We start from the raw sequence: 25,249 nt of genomic DNA on the forward strand, positions 1-25,249 counted from the left end.
AAAGATTCCACCTCCTCCCTAGCCCCCTCAGTGATGTCATCTCTCACATTCACTTGTACATTATTCTTGATATATAGGCATACCCCTCCCCCTTTTTTACCCTCTCTATCCTTGCGGTATAGGGTATACCCTTGAATGTTTGCCAGCCAATCATGAGAGCTGTTGAACCAGGTCTCTGAAATTCCCACAAAATCCAAATCCTCCTTGTACAACAGTATCTCTAGTTCACCCATCTTGTCCGCCAGGCTCCTGGCATTGGTGAACATGCCACATAGTTTAGACGCATATTGTCCTCGTATTGGGTGTTTCAAGATTGCAACTTGGACTTGCTACTATACTCACCTTGTGTTTTTGTGCTTTGGTTAACCTACCACTAATGCCCCCAATACTACCCTCTGGAATATCTTCCGCGCTGGCTATCACTGTCTCTGGACCCTCCCCCCCATCGCCTAGTTTAAAAACCCCTCTAACTTTTTGGCCATCTTCATTCCCAGCAGATCTGCACCCTCCTCATTTAGGTGCAGTCCGTCCCTTCTATAGTACCGGTTACCGACTGAGAAGTCGGCCCAGTCCTCCAGGAACCCAAACCCCTCCTTACTACACCAGCTCTTCAGCCACTTGTTTACTTCCCTAATCTCCCTCTGCCTCTCTGGTGTGGCTCGATGTACCGGTAGTATTCCTGAGAACACTACCTTGGAGGTCCTTTTCCTCAATTTAGCTCCTAAGTCCCTAAAATCGTTCTTTAGTCCCTAAAATCGTTCTTTATCAATCAATATGAAAATCGTTCTTTATCAAATCAATATGAATATACCAGACTTATCCATACAACAGATATATGATGACAAAAAAAAGAAATCCATATATATGTGTATAAAAATAAAAAGTTATCAAAAATAAATATATAGAAAATGTAAAATTAATTATACATAGCCATGATTTAATGTAAACCGAATCAGATATTATATATAAAGATGCTGTGAAGTCCAAAACTCACTGTGAAAAGTTCAAAAAAAAAAAAAAACCCCGAAAAATATAATAAATTAAAAATTAAAAATAAAAATCATCCAAATCGATCCTCCAGAGCCTGTATCAAAATGTTATGAACAACAGATTCCCAAGGTATGGTCCTTATGGGAGAAATAAAGCTCTCATGGTGTAGTATTCAAAAATAATTTATTAATTAAAAACAAAATATTCCCATGCAGTGGGACAAAATACCAAAGAAAAATACTACAGAGAAAAGACAGCAAAGCCTATAGGAAGCCGGTATGTGGCGTGCGTTCCGCCTGCGCTCCAGGCTCCCTACTTCCTTGCTGAAAATGACGTGAGTGCGTGGCCACGCCTTATGCGTTTCGTCATTGGACGTTCTCAAAGGCGGTGATACTAAGGTGCACTTCACGTCTAATAAGGAGAGCAGGTCTGCTGGTACTTCCCCCTCCCTCTTGGTAGCCAATAGGCCGTCATCACTACCACCGAGCGAGATACTGTGGGGAACAAGCTAGTTCCTCCCCCTTTCTCCTAATAGCCAATAGGCCGTCAGCGTTACCACAGAAGGAATAACTATGGGGAAGCGAACTATATAACATATGCAGTATATACATACTTAGATGACAGTACTGTCCCATTAATTGATAGAACCTATGCATCTCCGCTCATCTTTACTAATTAATTAACAGACAAAAGTGCAATAATACATATAGTAATACATATATTTACAAATAAGTCATATGTACACAACGTATTGGAATCAATAAAATCCCCCTAGCGGTTAGTCATGGGACTTCAGCTTAACCCATCATAAATTAACCAAACCCAGATACTATCTGGTGAAACTAAATGTTGTTAAATTAAATAATTTCAAAGGGTTACTAGAAAAAGGGAACCACCATAGTGGGCTAGGTGTAACAAAATAGGCATACATAATAAAAACTCATCTATGTAAAATTAATACCAAAATCATGAAAAATATATATAACATTTTTTTTTTTAAATATATATATATATATATGAAAAAAATATATATTAAAAAAAAAAAATATATATATACTGTATATATACACCTGTGTATATATATATATATATATATATATATATATATATATATATATATATATATATAGGATATACAGTAAATTCCCCCAGATGGTTGGTCATGGAACTGCAGCTAAACCCGTAACATACTGCAGGTCCAGCCAAACCCAGGTACTACCTACCAAAAATGCAGATCTAGTCAAACCCAGATATTATCTGGTAAACCTATCATGTACAAGGAAGGGTAAAATAAAGAGAATCAGATCATTGCCTTAGCTTTGCTCGAGGTAAAAACCCACTGTGTTAACCAGGTATTATAGAATTTGAACAATATGACTACATCATACCAGGAAATTCCGCCCTTCGTAGATATAATAGCCCAACCGGATAAACATCCGAACGTTCATGTGGGACGCAAGGTTAGTCTCATTTATCAAATCCCTCACCCGATGTGGGTGGCAAAAAGGTCCACAAATTACATAAGGCCATATAAGCTGTAAACTGGGGTAAATTGAACCCTACAGGGAAGCCTAAGTTGATATATAGACATAAAAATCCACTTAATGCCCAAACCCCTTATTACGTTCTATAACTACAACAGTAAATGACTATAATAAAGGAGGTTATAATATTGAGCGTCCCCTAATAGACACTCATGACATAAGGCTAAGATCCTGATGTTAACAGATATTGCATGAGCCAAACACCACCTCTATACATGTCATAACTCCCCTATATGTCCCACCCATGAATAATGTTCTTATGGGTTAGCTAAAAAACAGTTCAGGTCTATGTCAAGGTTGAGCCCTTTGGGAGCAAGGGATCCCAACTGGTATATCCAGCTAGTTTCATTCCTAGAGATTGGGGTTTGTTTCTTCCCCCCTCTCCAGTGGTCTTTGATAAGATCGATACCATAGAATATAAGTCCACTTGAAACTCTATGATGTACTTCATTAAAGTGTCTTGATAAGTTATGTTTAGGGAATCCCTTTCTTATATTTTTAATATGCTCCTGTATCCGAACATATAGGGTACGGCTAGTTCTTCCCACATACTGGAGGTGGCTATGGCATGTAATAATTTTTTTATCTGGTATTCCCCATGATCAGTGAATGATTTAAAAGTTTCCTTTTTCCTTGGTTGTTTTTTACTGGTTCTACAAGGCAGGCATCTTTGGCATCTATAAAAACCTTTCATATGGGGGAAGATTTTTATCGGATTAGGAGGGTCAATGAAATTATGCACTAAGTGGTTTCTCAGAGTAGGGGCCTTCTTGTACACAAATTTAGTTTTTTCTGGCAGGATTTTGGACAAGACCCTATCCTCTTTAAGGATCGGCCAGTATTTCTTCATGATGCGTTCAAAGTCTTTGTATTGGCTGTTAAACCCAGTTATGAAAGCTGTGTCCGCATAATTATTCTTACTCCTTAATTTGTTCTGGAGTAGATTGTTTCTATCCATTTTCATAATCTCTAATTTCAGCTTAACAAGACTGTCATGCGCATATCCCTTTTAACTGAATCTTTGTATGAGGATATCAGCCTGAGCGTCAAAGTCTTCCAATGTATCACAATTCCTGCGTATCCTTAATAATTGGCCCTTCGGAATGTTAGATTTCCACTTAGGATGATGGCAACTAGAAGTGGAGATGTACCTGTTATGATCAGTCGCTTTAAAAAAAGTACGGGTACATAAGGCCTCCCCCACTTTGAAGATCTCTAGATCCAAATAATCGATCTTCTGATGATTCCATTTGCCAGTAAAAGTGATTCCGAAACTATTTCTGTTTAGGTCTTCAAGGAATGCTTCAAAGCTATCAGGAAAAAACACCAGGAAATCAATGTCTGGGTGCATTTAAGAAGATGGTGGAAGACGACTTGAGAAATTTGGAAAATAAGAATAGGGGAGGGGGAAGGGGGAGGGCTGGTGATCCTGAACAAGAAAGATTACCAAGAAGAGATGGAGAACCTCTTAAAAGTTGAGAACACATACAAGAAACTTACAGGAAATCCGAAAAAGAAATATGAGCACAAATTGAAGAAGTATGTTGATAAAGGGAAGAACATGGGCATTCTGAATCCAAAGGAAGTGGGGTATCTTATTTCAAATTCCACTAAAACCCCAGTTATATACTACACACCTAAGATTCATAAAAGATTGGAGAAACCACCCGGTAGGCCTATTATCAGTGGAATTAACTCGATTTTTTCACAACTCAGCGACTATTTGGATATATATCTTAAACCATTAGTACAGCAAGGTAAATCTTATCTACATGATAGTCTACAGCTTATTCAAGATTTACAGAAGATAAGAGGTGCAGATAGATGGTTGCTAGCGACAATAGATGTCAATTCATTGTACACTAGCATCGCACAAAAGGATGGATTACTCGGAGTAGAGAAAGCACTACAAGAAAAAACGGGGATGAAACAGCAACAGATCGATTATATTCTAGAAGGCCTAAAGCTTGCCATGGAATGTAACTATTTCTGGTATAATAAAGATTACTTTGCACAAACAAAGGTGTTGCTATGGGGGCTCGCTATGCTCCAAGCGTAGCAAACTTGTTCATGAACAAGTGGGAGGAGGAGCATGTTTATAGGAGAAATATCCCCCAGATCAAGATGTACAGGAGGTACATAGATGACTTGATCATACTTTGGGATGGTACCCCTGAAAGCTTTGAAGCATTCCTTGAAGACCTAAACAGAAATAGATTCGAAATCACTTTTACTGGCAAATGGAATCATTAGAAGATCGATTATTTAGATCTAGAGATCTTCAAAGTGGGGGAGGCCTTATGTACCCATACTTCTTTTAAAGCGACTGATCGTAACAGGTACATCCCCACTTCTAGTTGCCATCATCCTAAGTGCAAATCTAACATTCCGAAGGGCCAATTATTAAGGATACGCAGGAATTGTGATACATTGGAAGACTTTGACGCTCAGGCTGATATCCTCATACAAAGATTCAGTGAAAAGGGATATGCGCATGACATGACAGTCTTGTTAAGCTGAAATTAGAGATTATAAAAATGGATAGAAACAATCTACTCCAGAACAAATTAAGGAGTAAGAATAATTATGCGGACACAGCTTTCATAACTGGGTTTAACAGCCAATACAAAGACTTTGAACGCATCATGAAGAAATAGGCATGTGCATTTCGTTTCGTTCCGAATCGAAATTCGGACGAATTTTTCATTATTCGGAAATTCGGATGCATCCGAATTTCCGAATGACAAAAGTAAAGAATTTAAACGAATCCGAAAAAAAACGAACGAATTCGAATCGAATTCGAAAACATATTCGAATCGAATTCGAAAACATATTCGAATCGAATTCGAAAACGTATTCGAAAACATATTCGAATCGAATTCGAAAACATAATCAAATAAAAAAAAATAGAAAACGTTTTTCTAAAAAAAACAATAAGGTAGAATATAAAATAATAAAGCAATAGAATATGTATATATATATATATATATATATATATATATATATATATATATATATATATATATATATATATATATATATATTTTTTATGCTTTTCTTTTCTATTATTTTATATTCTATAATAGTATTTTCAATTCAAATTCAAATTCATTCTATACGAAATTTGAATTTTGGAACATGGCTTCTGAAGTTTGAATTTCGTATAGAATGAATTCGAATTTGAATAGAAAAGATTAAAACAGAAAATAATAGAAAAGTATAGAATAGAAAAACAATAGAACAGAATAGAAGAAAATATAATATATATATATTATATTTTCTTCTATTCTGTTCTATTGTTTTTCTAGTCTATTCTTTTCTATTATTTTCTATTCTATTCTAATCTTTTACATTCAAATTTGATTTCGGTCTATATGAAATTCGAATTTTGGAAGATGTTATATATATATATATATATATATATATATATATATAATTTTCTATTCTGTTTCATTGTTTTTCTATGCTATTCTTTTCTATTCTATTCTAAACTTTTCTATTCGAATTTGAATTCATTCTATACGAAATTCGAATTTCGGAAGATGGCTTCTGAAAGTGGAATTTCGTATAGAATGAATTCGAATTTGAATAGAAAAGATTAGAATAGAAAATAATAGACTAGACAAACAATAGAACAGAACAGAATAAAATATAATATATATAATTTATTCTATTCTGTTCTATTGTTTTTCTAGTCTTTTCTCTTCTACTCTATTCTAATCTTTTCTATTCAAATTCGAATTCATATTATAAGAAATTCAAATTTCGGAAGATGGTTTTACACACATATATATATATATATATATATATATATATATATATATATATATATATATATATATATATATATATATATATATATATATATGTGTGTGTGTGTATATGTATAATATATATATATGTATAATACAAATATATATATATATATATATATATATATATATATAAAACCATCTTCCGAAATTTGAATTTCTTATAAAATGAATTTGAATTTGAATAGAAAAGATTAGAACAGAGTAGAAGAGAAAAGACTAGAAAAACAATAGAACAGAATACAAAAAATTATATATATTATATTTTATTCTGTTCTATTGTTTGTCTAGTCTATTATTTTCTATTCTAATCTTTTCTATTCAAATTCAAATTCATTCTATACGAAATTCCACTTTCAGAAGCCATCTTCCGAAATTCGAATTTCGTATAGAATGAATTCAAATTCGAATAGAAAAGTTTAGAATAGAATAGAAAAGAATAGCATAGAAAAACAATGAAACAGAATAGAAAATTTTATATATATATATATATATATATATATATATATATATATATATATATATATATATATACATATATATATATATATATATATATATATATATATATAAAACATCTTCCAAAATTCGTATTTCATATAGACCGAAATCAAATTTGAATATAAAAGATTAGAATAGAATAGAAAATAATAGAAAAGAATAGACTAGAAAAACAATAGAACAGAATAGAAGAAAATATAATATATAATATATATATATATGATATTTTCTTCTATTCTGTTCTATTGTTTTTCTAGTCTATTCTTTTCTATTATTTTCTGTTCTAATTCGAATTCATTCTATAAGAAATTCAAAGTTCAGAAGCCATGTTCCGAAATTCAAATTTCGTATAGAATGAATTTGAATTGAAAAGACTATTATAGAATATAAAATAATAGAAAAGAAAAGCATAAAAAAACAATAGAAGAGAATAATACAAAAAAATTACCGTATTTATCGGCGTATAACACGCACTGGCGTATAACATGCACCCCAAGTTTAGGAGGGAATTTTAAGAAAAAAAAAACTTTTAGGAGGGAAGTTTAAGGGAAAAAAACTTACATTTAAATGCCCATCATTGCAGCCTTCTCAGTGCAGCCTTGCCCCAGTGCAGCCTTGTCAGTGCAGCCTTCCCAGTGTCCATTGCAGCCTTATCCCAGTGCAGCCTTGCCCCAGTGCAGCCTTGCCCCAGTGCAGCCTTGCAGCTCGCAGTTTGAAAATCCTGTGATCCCCTGCGATCCTGAGCTTTAAAATCGCCGACCGCGATTTGAAAATGGTGCCGCCGGCGCCAAAATACACAGAGCCGGTCCTCGGCTCTTCTCGGCGGCTCTCGTTCACTTTCGGCTCCACTCGTAGTCCCGCCCGGGATGGGCGTGACTGTGAGCGGAGCTATCCGAACCTAGCCGAGTACACTCGGCTAGGTTCGGGCGGCACTCGAGTGAAGCCGAAAGTGGCCGAGAAGAGCCGAGGACCGGCTCTGTGTATTTCGGCGCCATTTTCAAATCGCGGTCGGCGATTTTGAAGATCTGTCAGCTCAGGATCGCAAGGGATCGGCGTATAACACGCACCCATGATTTTCCCCTGATTTTAAGGGGAAAAAAGTGCGTGTTATATGCCGATAAATATGGTATATATATTTATATATATTTTTTTTCTATGCTGGTCTATTGTTTTTCTATTCTTTTCTATTCTTTTCTATTTTATTCTAATCTTTTCTATTTGAATGCGAAATCATTCTATACGAAATTTGAATTTCCGAAAATGGTTATACAGAAACAGAATGAAATAGAATGAAATCGAATTCTAATAGAAAAGACTAGAACAGAAAAACAATAGAACAGAATAGAAAAAAAAAAAATATATATATATATATATATATATATATATATATACACACACATCTTCCGAAATTGGAATTTGGTACAGAATGAATTCAAATAGAAAAGATTAGAATAGAACAGAAAATAATATAAAAGAATAGCATAGAAAAACAATAGAACAGAATAGAAAAAAATATAAAATATTCTATTCTAATCTTTTCTATTCGAATTCATTCTGTACGAAATTCCAATTTCGGAAGATGGTTTTATTTATTTTTATATATATATATAAAATATTTCTTTCTATTCTGTTCTATTGTTTTTCTATTCTATTCTTTTCTATTAGAATTTGATTTCATTCTATTTCTATATAACTATTTTCTGAAATTCGAATTTTGTATAGAATGAATTTGAATTCAAATAGAAAAGATCAGAATATAATAGAAAATAATAGAAAAACAATAGAAACAGAATAGAAAAAATATTTTATATATATATATATATCTATATATATATAGATATATATATATATAGATATATATATAAAACCATCTTCCAAAATTCGAATTTCGTATAAAATTAATTTGAATAGAAAAGATTAAAATAGAGTAGAAAGAATAGACTAGAAAAACAATAGAACAGAATAGAATAAGATATAATATATATATTATATTTTATTCTGTTCTGTTCTATTGTTTTTCTAGTCTATTCTTTTCTATTCAAATTCAAATTCATTCTATACGAAATTCGAATTTTTAGAAGCCATCTTCCGAAATTCAAATTTCGTATAGAATGAATTCAAATTCGAATAGAAATGTTTAGAATAGAATAAAAAAGAATAGCATAGAAAAACAATGAAACAGAATAGAAAAAAATATATATATTATATTTTATTCTCTTCTGTTCTATTGTTTTTCTAGTCTATTCTATTTCTATTCTAATCTTTTCTATTCAAATTCGAATTCATTCTATACGAAATTCTAATTTTAGAAGCCATCTTCCGAAATTCGAATTTCGCATAGAATTAATTCAAATTCGAATAGAAAAGTTTAGAATAGAATAGAAAAGAATAGCATAGAAAAACAATGGAACAGAATAGAAAAAAAATATAATATATATATATTTAACCATCTTCCAAAATTGGAATTTGGTACAGAATGAATTCGAATTCAAATAGAAAAGCTTAGAATACAATATATTATATTTTTTTCTATTCTGATCTATTGTTTTTCTATGCTATTCTTTTATACTTTCTATTCTATCCTAATCTTTTTTATTGGAATTCGATTTCATTCTATACGAATTTCAAATTTCGCAAAATGGTTATATATAGTTTACTTTTTCAAATTCAGTTATTGTTTTTTTCGAATTTTATAGTTTTTTTCGAATGTGGTAGAAATTTTTCGAATTTGACAGTTTTTTTCGAATGTGGTAGAATTTTTTCGAATTTAATATTTTTTTCAAATGTAGTAACATTTTTTTTGAATTTGATAGTTTTTTTCGAATGTGGTAGAAATTTTTCGAATTTGACAGTTTTTTTCGAATGTGGTAGAATTTTTTCGAATTTAATATTTTTTTCAAATGTAGTAACATTTTTTTTGAATTTGATAGTTTTTTTCGAATGTGGTAGAATTTTTTCGAATTTGACAGTTTTTTTCGAATGTGGTAGAATTTTTTCGAATTTGACAATTTTTTTCGAATGTGGTAGAATTTTTTCGAATTTGATAGTTTTTTCGAATGTGGTAGAATTTTTTCGAATTTGACAGTTTTTTTCGAATGTGGTAGAATTTTTTCGAATTTGATAGTTTTTTTCGAATGTGGTAGAATTTTTTCAAATTTGATAGTTTTTTTCGAATGTGGTAGAATTTTTTCGAATTTGACAGTTTTTTTCGAATGTGGTAGAATTTTTTCGAATTTGATAGTTTTTTTCGAATGTGGTAGAATTTTTTCGAATTTGACAGTTTTTTTCGAATGTGGTAGAATTTTTTCGAATTTGATAGTTTTTTTCGAATGTGGTAGAATTTTTTCGAATTTGATAGTTTTTTCGAATGTGGTAGAATTTTTTCGAATTTGATAGTTTTTTTCGAATGTGGTAGAATTTTTTCGAATTTGACAGTTTTTTTCGAATGTGGTAGAATTTTTTCGAATTTGACAATTTTTTTCGAATGTGGTAGAATTTTTTCGAATTTGATAGTTTTTTCGAATGTGGTAGAATTTTTTCGAATTTGACAGTTTTTTTCGAATGTGGTAGAATTTTTTCGAATTTGATAGTTTTTTTCGAATGTGGTAGAATTTTTTCAAATTTGATAGTTTTTTTCGAATGTGGTAGAATTTTTTCGAATTTGACAGTTTTTTTCGAATGTGGTAGAATTTTTTCGAATTTGATAGTTTTTTTCGAATGTGGTAGAATTTTTTCGAATTTGACAGTTTTTTTCGAATGTGGTAGAATTTTTTCGAATTTGATAGTTTTTTTCTAAATGTGGTAGAATTTTTTCGAATTTGATAGTTTTTTTCGAATGTGGTAGAATTTTTTCGAATTTGACAGTTTTTTCGAATGTGTTAGAATTTTTTCGAATTTGATAGTTTTTTTCGAATGCGGTCGAATTGTTTCGAATGCCGTCGAATTTTTTCGAATTCGAATACGAAACGAAACGAATTCCGAAAGCGAATGTAATGAATGCAACGAATTTAACTAAACGAATTAAGTTAAATAACGAATCGAAACGAAACTAAACTAAACGAATTTTTTCATCCTGCACATGTCTATGAAGAAATACTGGCCGATCCTTAAAGAGGATAGGGTCTTGTCCAAAATCCTGCCAGAAAAAACAAAATTTATGTACAGGAAGGCCCCTACTCTGAGAAACCACTTAGTGCATAATGCAATTGACCCTCCTAATCCGATAAAAATATTCCCCGATATGAAAGGTTTTTTATAGATGCCAAAGATGCCTGTAACCAGTAAAAACAACCAAGGAAAAAGGAAACTTTTAAATCATTCACTCATCATAGGGAATAACAGATTAAACAACTTATTACATGCCATAGCACTCATGTCACATACATTATCGAATGCCCATGCCACCTCCAGTATGTGGGAAGAACTAGCCGTCCCCTATATGTTCGGATACGGGAGCATATTAAAAATATAAGAAAGGGATTCCCTAAACATAAATTATCAAGACACTTCAATGAAATACATCATAGAGTTTCAAGTGGACTTATATTCTATGGTATCGATCTTATCAAAGACCACTGGAGAGGGGGGAACAAAAAACCCTAATCTCTAGGAATGAAACTAGCTGGATATACCAGCTGGGATCCCTTGCTCCCAAAGGGCTCAACCTTGACATAGACCTGAACTGTTTTTTAGCTAACCCATAAGAACATTATTTATGGGTGGGACATATAGGGGAGTTATGACATGTATGGAAGTGGTGTTTGGCTCATGCAATATTTGTTAACATCAGGATCTTAGCCTTATGTCATGAGTGTCTATTAGGGGATGCTCAATATTATACCCTCCTTTATTATAGTCATTTACTGATGTAGTTATAGAACATAATAAGGGGTTTGGGCATTAGGTGGATTTTTATGTCTATATATCAACTTAGGCTTCCCTATAGGGTTCAATTTACCCCAGTTTACAGGTTATATGGCCTTATGTAATTTGTGGACCTTTTGCCACCCACATCAGATGAGGGATTTGATAAATGAGACTAACCTTGCGTCCCACATGAACGTTTGGATGTTTATCTGGTTGGGCTATTATATCTACGAAGGGCGGAATATCTTGGTATGATGTGGTCTCATTGTTCAAATTCTATAATACCTGGATAACACAGTGGGTTTTTACCTCGAGCAAAGCTAAGGCAATGATCTGATAGTTTATTTTACCCTTCCTTGTACATGATAGGTTTACCAGATAATATCTGGGTTTGACTAGATCTGCATTTTTAGTAGGCAGTACCTGGGTTTGGCAGGACCTGCAGTACGTTACGGGTTTAGCTGCAGTTACATGACCAACCATCTGGGGGAATTTATATCATATCATATATATATATATATATTTTTTTTTTTATGTATTTTTTCATATTATATATATATATATATATATATATATATATATATATATATATATATATATATATATATATATATTTTTTTTTAAAAAAATTATATATATATTTTTTATGATTTTGGTATTAATTTTACATAAATTAGTTTTTATTATGTATGCCTATTTTGTTACACCTAGCCCACTATGGTGGTTCCCTTTTTCTAGTAACCCTTTGAGATTATTTAATTTAACAACATTTAGTTTCACCAGATAGTATCTGGGTTTGGCTAATTTATGATGGGTTAAGCTGAAGTCCCATGACTAACAGCTAGGGGGATGCCCTGTCTTTTATTGATTCCAGTACATTGTGTACATATGACTTATTTGTAAATATATGTATTACTACATGTATTATTGCACTTTTGTCTGTTAATTAATTAGTAGAGGTGAGCGGAGATGCATAGGTTCTATCAATTAATGGGACAGTACTGTCATCTAAGTATGTATATACTGCATATGTTATATAGTTCGCTTCCCCATAGTTATTCCTTCTGTGGTAATGCTGGCGGCCTATTGGCTATTAGGAGAAAGGGGGAGGAACTAGCTTGTTCCCCACAGTATCTCCCTCGGTGGTAGCTATTGGCTACCAAGAGGGAGGGTGAAGTACCAGCAGACCCACTCTCCTTATTAGACGTGAAGTGCACCTTAGTGGCACCGTCTTTGAGAGCATCCAATGACCAAATGCGTAAGTCGTGGCCACGCACTCACGTAATTTCCAGCAAGGAAGTAGGGAGCCTGGAGCGCAGGGAATACTTTGTTTTTAATTAATAAATTATTTTTGAATACTACACCATGGGAGCTTTATTTCTCCCATAAGGACCATACCTTGGGAATCTGTTGTTCATAACACTTTGATACGGTCACTGGAGGATCGATTTGGATGATTTAAGCTGGTGGAGTGAGCTGCAGAGGCTTGACGGCCCACGGACGGATTGCTGACATTACTCACGGATAATCATACATGCCTATCACCCCTGCAGGGGTAACAGGAGCTGGTGAGTGGGGACCCAAAAGCAGGAGCATACAATTCACCTGGATTGCTGAGCACAAGAGTCACCAAGAATGTTCCGATAGACTTTGATCACTTTGAATATTTTTTAATTTATATATTTTATTTTTAATTTTTAATTTATTATATTTTTCAGGGGTTTTTTTTGGAACTTTTCACATTGAGTTTTGGACTTCACAGCACCTTTATATATAATATCTGATTCAGTTTATATGGACATCACGGCTAATTTTACATTTTCTATATATTTATTTTTGATAACTTTTTATTTTTATACACATATATATGGATTTTTTTGTAATCATATATCTGTTGTATGGATAAGTCTGGGATATCCATATTGATTTATATAATTTATATAGCACTATCAATTAGGTAAGGGGGCACATCACCTTTTTGCACATTAGGGAGATTGTTCCCATCAACATTTTCTGTCTATCCTTACTTTGATAGTTATTAGGGTAGCGCCACACACCCCATTTTTTATTACTTTGAAATTGTGCCCATAGGGTTTGTTTACATTTCTCTGCCAATCCTCAGTTTGCTGGTCATACCTGCTCAGTGGATTCCCATTGCGTTCTATGGAATCATCTCCAAGGGCAGTAAGATGGTCGTAAAGAATTCCATGGAAAACCACTGTGCAGGTGTAGCCAGTGCACTGAGGACTGGACAGGAATATACACAACCCTGCAGGCTGCAAACATGTTGGTAAGGTAAGTATGAATCTGGGGAGGGAGGCTAAGGTTTGCAACTAAAGGGCAGCAAAAAAGATAGGTGCACTTTGCCTTATTTTGCACAGAAGAGAACAAAGGGATGAGCTCATTAGCCTGCTGCTTCTCCTTTTACTGTTCAGTCACAGGGAAGCAAGGGGAGAAGACATGGAAGTGAAAGTGCAGAAATGGAAGATCAGGTTCCTATCCCTGCTAGACAGAGCTGTGCTGCTGGTGAGAGCTGTGCACATTTCTGGACTGGATGGAAAGATATACAAATATTTTTTTAGCTGTTTGCCTGTAGCTTAGCTTTAATGCTACCTGAAAGCCTTTAGGTCTGCCAGCCCCCCTTGCTTTTGTCATTAAAAATAGCCTCACTTGGAGGAACTACCTGGGTCGCAAAGGTTGCACTTGTAACTGGGCAATGGCATTTGGCCACCAAGGGGGGGTGCCCGCTGAAGGACCTTAAAGCTCGCTTCACACTGCTGCAACACCAAAGTTGTGCGACTTGCTTGCAACTTGTGTGCAATTTATTTGTGACTTTCTTGCGATTTCCTTAAGGCTTGCTTACGACTTTTGTTATTTTACATTGCAGTCTATAGCACTCAAATTACACCAAAGTTGCAAAAAGGTAATGCAGGAACCTTTTTTGTTTCTGTAACTTGAGTTGCATTGATTAACACAGCACCCATTAAAATTAATGCATTTTGACCTGTCATGTTTAGTGTAAATCAGGACTTATAAGGGGCCACACAACGAAAGTAAAGGGCCCCGGTATCAGTTGGGAAGGGCCCTGGGCTCAGGGGGAAGGGCCCCAGGTTCGGAGGGAATGGCCCGGGACCAGAGGAAAGGGCACCAGGATCGATGGAATGGCCCCATGACCGATGGAAAGGGCCCTGGCGATCAGTGGGGCCCTTTATGGTTTCTTGCACTGGGGCCCTGAAGGTTCTAGTTATGCCTCTGGCCTCACTGACATTTCACCTCTTGACTACATATACGTGGATGTACTCTGTAAGTCATTGATTAGAGCTTAGAAACCTCTCAGTGTCTCTGTCTCACATAGAACCCAGCCACAGCAGAGGCAGAAGTGGCAATGGCACAGCAACTCACTGACCACCAGAGAACCCTTTTCCTGGAGAAAGGTAAGTATTTGGGGCAGTGGACTGACATTTACTGCATAGTGATCTCAAACCAAATATAAAGATCTTGATGAAGAGAGTAATGTCCTCCTCAGTGTGCTACTGCTTATTCACTATCCAGTCACAGACCACAGTAGGTTCTTGACCAAACTGTACTGCCTTCAGCGCAGTAAAATAAAAGTGAGGTCAGGGATCTAGCTATGTTGTCTGGCATAAGGGGGGTGAATTTTAAGTATGGCTGAACAGAATTACAGATCTTATTAATATATGCAGTTTTAGAGCATTTTTATCTGCCTGTCTAGAGTTTACATTTGCCCTTTCTTCTCATTTCAAAGTTAGGAAGGAAGCAGAAAATAATATTTTTTATTGTGTATTTTTCAATGTGAGCTTGTACTGATAGTGTATTCACAATCACCTGTTATTATAAAAGAAAGATACTTTATAGATAATGTTTAAAATGATTAGAAATGTTTGTTACCTGGCCCCCAGTATCTCTTACATTGACCATTGAGAGTGGGGCATTTTCCATTGTAGCAGTAACCTTCTCCTTTCAAACAGGGTACTCCATTGGCCTGGAAGCGGTCAGAGGGACACATAGGAGATTTTCCATCACACATATCTGACAAGTCACATTCATGTTTAGCTGGTCTACACACGGATCCTGCAGTCTTTAGCTGTAGGGAGACACCATTATATAAATGAAATGATTGAGTCTCAGGTCATGTCTGCAGGTCATACTGTATTTCTAGGAGCACAGAACTATACAGCAGAGACTCCATTGTCCAGTGAACTAATGAACAGGTAACAGTGCAAAAGCACACTGCCACATATGAAGGTTGGCTTCACCAACAAAAAATGTACAGTATAACATCTAGGTAACGAAATTACCATATGTTAAAGGGAAATTACACTTTCCATAACATTAATGGCATATGAGATCTGGAAGAAATGAGTGTGAATCCACATTCACCCTCATATACCCCCCGCTTGTTCCACAAGGTAGAAGTGTGATTCATTTATGGGATTCCCAGCAGATCTGTGTCCCAACAATTGTCTGAAATCTCACTATCCCGTGTATACTTCTAATGCCCTGTACACACGGTCGGATTTTCCGACGGTAAATGTGTGATAGGACCTTGTTGTCAGAAATTCCGACCGTGTGTAGGCTCCATCACACATTTTCCATCGGATTTTCCGACACACGAAGTTTGAGAGCAGGCTATAAAATTTTCCGACAACAAAATCCGTTGTCGGAATTTCCGATCGTGTGTACACAAATCCGACACACAAAGTGCCACACATGCTCAGAATAAACAAAGAGATGAAAGCTATTGGCTACTGCCCCGTTTATAGTCCCGACGTACGTGTTTTACGTCACCACGTTCAGAACGATCGGATTTTCCGACAACTTTGTGTGACTGTATGTATGCAAGACAAGTTTGAGCCAACATCCATCGGAAAAAATCCTAGGATTTTGTTGTCGGAATGTCCGATCAATGTCCGACCGTGTGTATGGGGCATAATACTGAAGGGCTTATTAATAGGGCAAAGAGAAAAGTACATAGTCCACATCACTTGGTATTCGTTTTTCAAAGTAGTCATTCTCAACTAGTGTTCCTCAAGAGGTTGCTAGGGGTCCCTTAAACTGTGGCTTATTTACCTTCTATCCAATGGTGCCTGCATAATTCAAGGGCCAAATCTACATGGCAGAGTCAGCAGCCTGACTACAGAGATTGTTTTGGCTATTTGTAAGGGTGGCATTGTGCCCACCGCTGTAAGGGTTTTATTCTTCTCATTGGCCACAAATGAAAGGGGTATTTTAACCACTGATCCTCAATGATTTGGTTTAAGCATGGGTTTCCCGGTGCCTGAAAATTATTTTGGGGGTTTTTCTAGGGTAAAAATTTTGTGAAAGGTTGGTTTAAAGTGTATGTTAATCCAAAACATCTTTCCAGATTACGGTCTCTATTTTACTGCTATCCTATGGTCCATGAAAAGATTTTCTTCACTTCTCATCCTGCTGACAATGGTTTCACCAGACAAGAAGTGAGGGAAAATCTGCAACAGGAACAAATGTGAAAAAAATAAAAATCTGACAGGGATTCTAATCTTCCTCTACTAATTAAAAAAAAGCTGTCAGGAGAACAGGAGATGCAGAGAAACCTCTGTAATGGCACCAGATAGCAATATAAAACTTAGCATGTGTTCTCGCTCTTTCTCACACTGTGTCTCTTTGAGCGCTGAGATTTTGTACTGCACCAGCCCTTCAGAGATGTTTTTCCTGTAATCATTAGATAAGCCTGATGGTTTTTATATTTCAATATTTTTATTACTTGTAGAAAACAGCGTACAAAAGCATGAATAGGACCATTTGTCCTGCATCGGCCAACATGGCCATTAAAACAATAGGTGTGAGGCACACTGTATGAGTACATGACATAAACTTGAATCAATTGTCACAAACTCCCCTTTCACACTGGGGCGGTTTGCAGGCGTTATTGCGCTAAAAATAGCGCCTGCAAACCGCCCCTAAACAGCCTCCGCTGTTTGTTCAGTGTGAAAGCCCGAGGGCTTTCACACTGAAGCGGTGCGCTGGCAGGAGAAGAAAAAATCTCCTGCAAGCCGCATCTTTGGAGCGGTGAAGGAGCGGTGTATTCACCGCTCCTAAACCGCTCCTGCCCATTGAAATCAATGGGACAGCGCGGCTATACCACGGTAATACCGCGGCTATAGCCGCACTATACGAGGGGTTTTAACCCTTTTTCGGCTGCCAGCGGGGGGTTAAAACCGCACCGCTAGCGGCCGAATACCGCGGTAAAACAGAGCTAAAAATAGCGCTGTTTTACCGCCGACGCCCCCTACCGCCCCAGTGTGAAAGGGGCCTAAATATTAGCCTAGGAATACAGAGTATAGCTGAACTTCTGACCATAAGGAGAATGTTGGACCAGGAGGCCCGGGAGATCAGACTGCCCATCCCTAATGGGATCAAACTGTGGTCAGGATGACTCCCCCCTCCCAAATCGAACAACAGAAAAATACCTAGCTATTGTTCAGCAAATAAGTAATAAGGAAAATAAACCCAAAGGTAATAACGTGACATATAATTCAAACTAAAAGAAAAAAACAAAAAAGGACATGGTTGGAAATGGAGTGCCAGCTTCTGAACAGCAACCAAACATTAATGTTAGCTAAGGCTGCAAAGGTGAAGGCCGGTGCCTGTCATTGAAAGAAAGGTGAGAAGAGGAGGAGAGAAAAGAAAGAGAGCCGAAGAAGATGAAGAGGAGAAGGACTGTCTAGGGGAGAGCACTCCCAGGTAAGGGGGAGTGTGTAATCTGATTGAGGTCAGGGGTGTAGGGGAACATTTATGAAGGTTGACCAAGGTTCCCAGATTTTTTCAAATTTCTCAGTGCGGTCCAAGAGTATACCTGCTATCTTCTCTTGAGCTATGATCCAAGAAATTTTTCTTTTGGCTAATAAAACCGAGACAGTTTGCTTTTTCCAAGCTTTGGCTAGGGTGAATTTGGCTCCTAAAAGGATGAAGAAAATAACGCGTTGCGTACTCTTGGAGGCAGCCTGCACCGGAAAGCTGAGAAGGGCAATATGAGGAGATGTCTGTGTTGGAACATTTGTGACCTTACGGATCAAGGAGAAGATTTTGTTCCAAAAACTCCTTATTCTGGGGCATCCCCACCATACGTGTAACATATCACCCCTGAGGTTACAGCCCCTAAAACAAAGAGGGGATGATGCCGGGTAGAGTTTAGCCAGTCTAGATGAAACCAAGTACCATCTGGATAATAATTTTATACTTGCTTCTGCGAGGCTAGTGTTAAGAACACCCTTGCATGACTTAAAAAAAATAGTTTTCCAGGTCTCCAATTCCCATTGTTGAGAAAGGTCCTCTTCCCAGGCCAACATATAGGATGTCTTAGAGCAAGTGGAAAACAGTGCCTTGAAGATCACTGTGATTCCCCCCTCTGCTCATTGGCTTGACTACACCACTGTTCATAGGTTGTGATTTGGGGATCTTGGTTGTGCTTTCCACAGTTTGTGAAGAAAGTTGGAAATCTGGATGAAATGAAAGAGTTCAGAGGGTGGCCTGATGGTTTTTAAAAACGTGAGTGTAACTTTTATTTTTATGATAAAGTTGTTGGATGTTATGGAGAGAACTATGGTTTCCTTTTATCTTTTTTGAGTTCATCATCATGCTGAGAGATCTCTGCATCAAATGAACTTAATTTTTGCTATGGAGTTAGCCCTGTCTTTGACTTTAAAGGGGAAATGCTCAGTGTGACCTTTTGATACAAAGGTTGATTTAAAGTTGAACTTTAGGCTCCACAATAAAAAAGGGGAGGACTGGCAATATTTTTAATGCAGAAGAGACATGCTATGTCTTTTCTGCATTAAAGCTACTTACCTGCTTGTCCACCCCTGTACAGCAAGCTGTGCAAGCACAGCTCACTGCACAAATTCGGCAATGCCTAATCTGACGGAACTACTGCACATGCGCGGGAGTGACGTCACCTCAGCCAGGGCAGCGGACGGTCGAGACCCGGCAGTGAGTTCCAGGAAAAGCGTATCACTGGATTCAAGGTGAGTATAGTTCAGCTTTAAGAAAGTGAGAGTGTGCCCACTGGGGAAGGTGGAGGTCACGAGCGTTTTGCCACCAGTATTTATTTTTGACTTCACATATACCACAAGGATATTAGAAGATGCAATCTATGGACACTGTAATTTGTTTGCAATACAGTTAGGTCCATATATATTTGGATACAGGCACAATTTTCATACTTTGGGCTCTATATGCCACCAGAATAAATTTAAAACAAAACATGAATTTGAAGTGCAGACTTTCAGCTTTAATTTAAGGGGTTGAACATAAATATCAAGTACAAATTTTAGGACCTGCAACCATTTTATACACAGTCCCCCTATTTAAATGTAATTGGACAAATACATATAATCATAAATAAAATGTTCATTTTTAATAATCCTTTACTGGCAATGACTGCCTGAAGTCTGGAGCCCATGGACATTACCAAACACTGGGTTTCCTCCTTTCTGATGCTTTGCCAGGCTCTAACTGCAGCTGTCTTCAGTTGTTCTTTGTTTGCGGGTCTTTCTGCTTTTTAGTTTTGCCTTCAGCAAGTGAAATGCATGCTCAATTGGGTTGAGATCAGACGATTGACTCTTCCATTGCAGAATATTCGACTTCTTTTCCTTCAAAAGCTCCTGGGTTGCTTTTGCAGTGTGTTTTGGATCATTGTCCATCTGTACTGTGAAGCACCGTCCAATCAACTTTGCTGCATTTGGCTGAAGTTTGGCTGATAGTATATCTCTAAACATTGCAGAATTCATCCAACTGCTTCTGTTTTCTGTCACATCATCAATAAACATCAATGACCCAGTGCCACTCGAAGCCATGCATGCCCATCCCATCACACTGCCTCCACCATGTTTTACAGATGATGTTGTGTGCTTTGGATCATGAGCTGTTCCAAGCCATCTCCATACTTTTTTCTTCCTGTCCTTCTGGTAGAGATTAATCTTAGTGTATCGGTGCCCCCGTGGGGTCGCTGCGTGTTCTAGCATCCACACCTTTCACCCTGCTGGTCAGGCATCCATTTTGGCACACTTTCCCAGACAATTTTTTATTAGGGGATTAAACTTGGATGGGGAAAAGGGACATGGGATGCCCAGATAATGAATAATTCTTAGTAGAATAAAAGTAGTTGAGTCTAGATCTGACAGTCTCTTCCTCTGCACATCTCCAGCACACTACTTGAGATCACTTGTTTCACTTCACTGTTTGATTCTAGATTCCTGTTACCATTAGCACATGGCTAGGCCGCACTCTGAATAAGTCCTAACGTTTTCCTGATAGCCCATTACAGGCAGGGGTTTTCAGTCCCCTTTGAGGTAGCAACCATTTTAGATGAGAAGAATACATGTACTAAATGACACTTGGTGGACTACTGATCACAGCAAGTCCGATGCAAATCCTGCCAGCCCTCCTGGCTGCAGCGACTTGACTCCACAACAACCTCACAGTCTCTCCCTCTGGCTCCACATCCAACTCCTGACATGTCTCTTCCAGATCTTTCCACTGTGCTTTTCACTCACCGACCCTGGCATGGATCGCTCCTGAATGACTTGCCTGGATGTGCATCCAACTGTCCTTTTTCCTGCTCCTGTTCCAGGACACCTCACAATGGCCGTGTAATGAGAGGCTCCCTCCGAGCTCCCGGCCTGAGGTACACCCCCCCAGAAAGGGGGTTCCCTCCGACCACGACACGTCTAACACTCCATCATTCAGTTCATCGCCCCAACAACTCCTCCCACAGCAGGCTGACCATGGGTATATATAGGAGGCCTGCCCCCTGCCAATGGCCACTAAGGGACCAACACTTATTATCAGGGACCACAGTGAGTAACTGAAGCAAGTACCAGAGAAGTAGTATCATCGAACAGGCACGGTGGAGAATCGGGAAACTTCAGGCGGTAATTAAGTCAGGGACCCAGCCAGTGGAGGTGACGTTTGCAGAACAGCCTTGTGTGCCAAACCAGGGAACGAGCAGGCCAGTGGGGTGAAGCTTGAGAAGTATCTCGAGTTCTAAGCTAGGGACCCAGCAGAGAGGCGGGGGTGGCACTTGAGAAAGATACCACCATGAAGAATGGAGGAGCTCAAGGGTTTTAGTGGCAGTGAATCAGAGGGTCTAGGGAGAGACTGGGAGCTCAGAGTGCTGGATAACTACAAGGAGAAGTTGTAGTGAAGGTGAAAGAACTGTTACGCTTTGTGTTAGGAACTGTTAAAGACTGTTGCCATAGGAGACAGCATTCCTGCACCTGCAGGTGGCCTTTCCCTGCACGGCTGTCCTCTTATTGAAGTCTCGGAGTCTGCTAATTGAACTTGCAACTGCTCAAGGGTGTCCTGGCCCTAACCCTCTTTCCCCCATAAAAGTTTGTAAAAGAAATAAACATCTCTTTGGATGAGTCTGAAGTGTCTGGCGCCCAATAACTTCCACCTTGCACCCACTATGCCTCACAACCCACTACATACAGAAGGATGTCAGCTATCTTTGGCTCTGGAGGTTCACATTAGACTGAAGGAGGCCAGATACCTTGTTACATGGAAGTTGACAGAGGAATCCTTGGGGGTATGGGAGTGAAAAGGAGATTGGTGGGAGGAACCAGTGAGCGCATAGTAGTAATGCTATGGTTAATGAGAGGAACCAGTGAGGACATACAGTAGTAGTGATGTGAAGGTTGGTGAGAGGAAGTGGTGAAGGCATGGTAGTGATGTGGAGGTTGGTTGTAGGAACCAAAGAAGGTAAAGTAGTGATGTGGAGGTTGGCAGGGGGAACCAGTAAGGCAATAGTAGTGATGTGAAGGTTGGCAGGAGTAACCGGTGAGGACAGCACTGGACCAGGAGATTGACATTCCAGGAGGTTTTGGTTTTAGAGAAAGCTTTAGCTGGGGATTTCTCTTTACTATAGCAGCATTTAAAAGTGTGGTATTCCCTTTCTTCTTTACAGGTACTTGGCTTATTGGAACAATTTCCCATCATCTGAACCTACCGCTACCAAAAAATCCAAATCTCAGGCAAAATGTAAACCACAATATTAATAATCTTATTGTGATGGTTGATATCACAGTCCACAGAGATACCAGTAGAAATATCACTGTCATGCAGACTACTGTATACTATAATATAATGTGATATGGATCTATTTACAATTATTTGCTACCTATTTACACTTATTTGCCAGTTAAAAATGATTCCTTAAAGTGTATGTGAAGCTGAAAAACCCTAGAACTCCAGCCTTTCTGTTGGTTTCATGAGAAAGGAAATGAGGAAAAATCTGCAACAGGGACAGAAACCGAAATGAAAATCTGAGCAAGGGTTCTAGCCCTGCCTACTCTACTAAAGAAAAGCATTTTTATTTCTGTTTGTCTGGCTGCTAAAGAATTCACCTCTATTCCTACGTGGTAAAATGTTGTCAGCAAGACAGGAAGTTAGGGTAAATCTCTGTAATGGGGCCCTGGGCAGCAGTAAAAACCTGATGGGTTTTAACTGATCACCACTTTATCCAAAACTTAAAAAAAAAAAAAACTAAAAAGGGAAGTTTCCTCTTCCTCCTTCCCTCTTCCCCATATACCTGCTCCCACTTGGCAATCCTAGCAGAGGTTTACCCCCCGCCCACAGTCATCTGGGACATATCACAGATCTCAGACGATCTGCAGGACCATTCACAAAGCGTAGCACATTGCATGCATGCGCAGTGGGAAGACGGCTCCCTATAGTAGACATGGCGGCACCGGAGACCTGAAGACCAGTGAGGAACCAGTTTGGGTGAGGATGGCACTGGATCATCCCTGGACAAGTAAGTGTCCTTTTATTAAAAGTCAGCAGCTACAATATTTGTAGCTGCTGACTTTTACGTTTTGCTGAACTGAGTGAAGAACCGCTTTAATGTTACAATGCAATAATAAATGTAGCCAGGAACCTGCCTTTCTTAATTATTCCCTGCAGTGTTCAAACATAGAGCTTATTGGAAAATGAGTAATAATCTATTTATACAATCCAGAAATTATTTATTAGTTACAAGCTTTTATTCAGATAAGACACAGCCAGCTCGTATCGGGAGTTGTAAAGGACCCCCTTCATCAGGACTTAAAATCTTTTTCTGAAATGAAAGGAGTATGGGCAGGGAGTTGATCTCCTATATAAGAATCTATGGCAAGTGTGTTTAGCCTGTTCAAGTCGCTTGTCTAGTATCCAAGGTTGTCCTGCTCTATTTATCCTTTTCAAAGCCCTCAAGAAGGGAGCTCTTGAGACTCCCCAAAACGCATTGACACTGGTTACACTTTAAATAAATGCAGATATTAAACCTTAGGAACTCTGATGCTACACCTGACACTTTTTATGGTGTATATTTCTGTAAGATCAAAAGTCACATCCAGACTGTGGTTATCAAAAGCTTAAAGTGGATGTAAACCCACTACCATCATTTGCAAGATATTAATATAGTTAATATCCATAATGATATACATGCCTCCTGCTTCTATCGTTTTGTTTTATTACTCACCCCCTCAGCTGTAATTTGCCCCGCAATATCGCCAAATTGGTGGGCGTTTCTCATTCCCGGTCATGACATCAGAGGACTCCTCCGCCCACTGCTACACTACCCTAGCCAGCCGGTGTTCTGACGAGAAGTGTCCCCCTATCAGATAGTGTCCACCCCATACTGCGCAGGCACAGCGCTTGCGCAGTACGGAGGACAAGGAGACGCAGACAGTCTCCGAAGTTGACCAGCTGACCATCAGCTGTACACGGCGCTTGGGCACTTAATAGTCAACGCTTTGTAACAGAGCCCCTGGCGGGCTCGCTTCGCTCGCCACGCTTCGGGCACGGCCTCGCTGCGCTCGGCATCTTTTTATTCCTACTCTATGTCCACTTGGATAGTGGGGCATGAACCTGGACTCAGGGCACAATAAGTGCGCTGGCACCGTGTAGAGCTGACAATCAGCTGTTGAACTTCGGAGACTTTCGGCGTCTCATTTGTCCTCCGTACTGCGCCTGCGCAGTACAGGGCAGACACTATCCGATGGGGGACAGTATTCGACAAGACACCGGCATTGTGAGGATGAGCCTTGTGCCAGGGAAGACTGAAGTGCATGTGCAGTAGTGACAGAGCGCGTTCTGTGAAGAAGCAGAGCGCTCTCATGTTACTCCTGCGCATGTGCAAAAAAAAGCTTACTCCTCTGTCCCCCTCCGTGTCTTCCACATCCCCTGATGTCTTCCTCCTCCTCCGCCCCCCCTCGTTCCCTGCAGCTGGCTTCCCTCTCCTCTACAATCCTTTCCTCTACCGCGGACTGCGGGGGGGGGCAGGGTATTCTGTCAGGATGGAGAGCGGAGAAAGGGTCCGGTATATCAATTACCAGCCCCTTTCTTTTCTGAATGGGACACAGAGCATTTGTTACCGATCGCTCTGTGTCCTGTGATAACTGAGCAGAGTAACCTGTGTGTTACTATGCTCAGTTTATGAATGGAGAAGAGCCTCTGTCTTCCCTCCATTCATCTTTAATGCAGAGAAAAGGACTG

The 25,249-nt window shown here is 38.1% G+C and overlaps 1 protein-coding gene across 2 annotated transcripts in view; it reads right to left on the reverse strand.

The window, feature by feature from the left end:
* Positions 1-25,249, reverse strand: part of LOC141133093 (zinc metalloproteinase-disintegrin-like VLAIP-B) — a 158,207-nt gene that overhangs the window by 53,840 nt on the left and 79,118 nt on the right. For both annotated transcript variants that reach the window (XR_012243010.1, XM_073622222.1), the window contains exon 14: positions 15,623-15,818. Coding sequence is in view for 1 of the 2 variants with exons in the window: in XM_073622222.1 (XP_073478323.1) it covers positions 15,623-15,818 (196 nt within the window). In the remaining variant the exon portion in view is untranslated. The remainder of the gene's footprint in view (positions 1-15,622; positions 15,819-25,249) is intronic.

The sequence above is a fragment of the Aquarana catesbeiana genome, linkage group LG03, assembly GCF_042186555.1.
Source record: "Aquarana catesbeiana isolate 2022-GZ linkage group LG03, ASM4218655v1, whole genome shotgun sequence".
Lineage (NCBI taxonomy): Eukaryota > Metazoa > Chordata > Amphibia > Anura > Ranidae > Aquarana > Aquarana catesbeiana.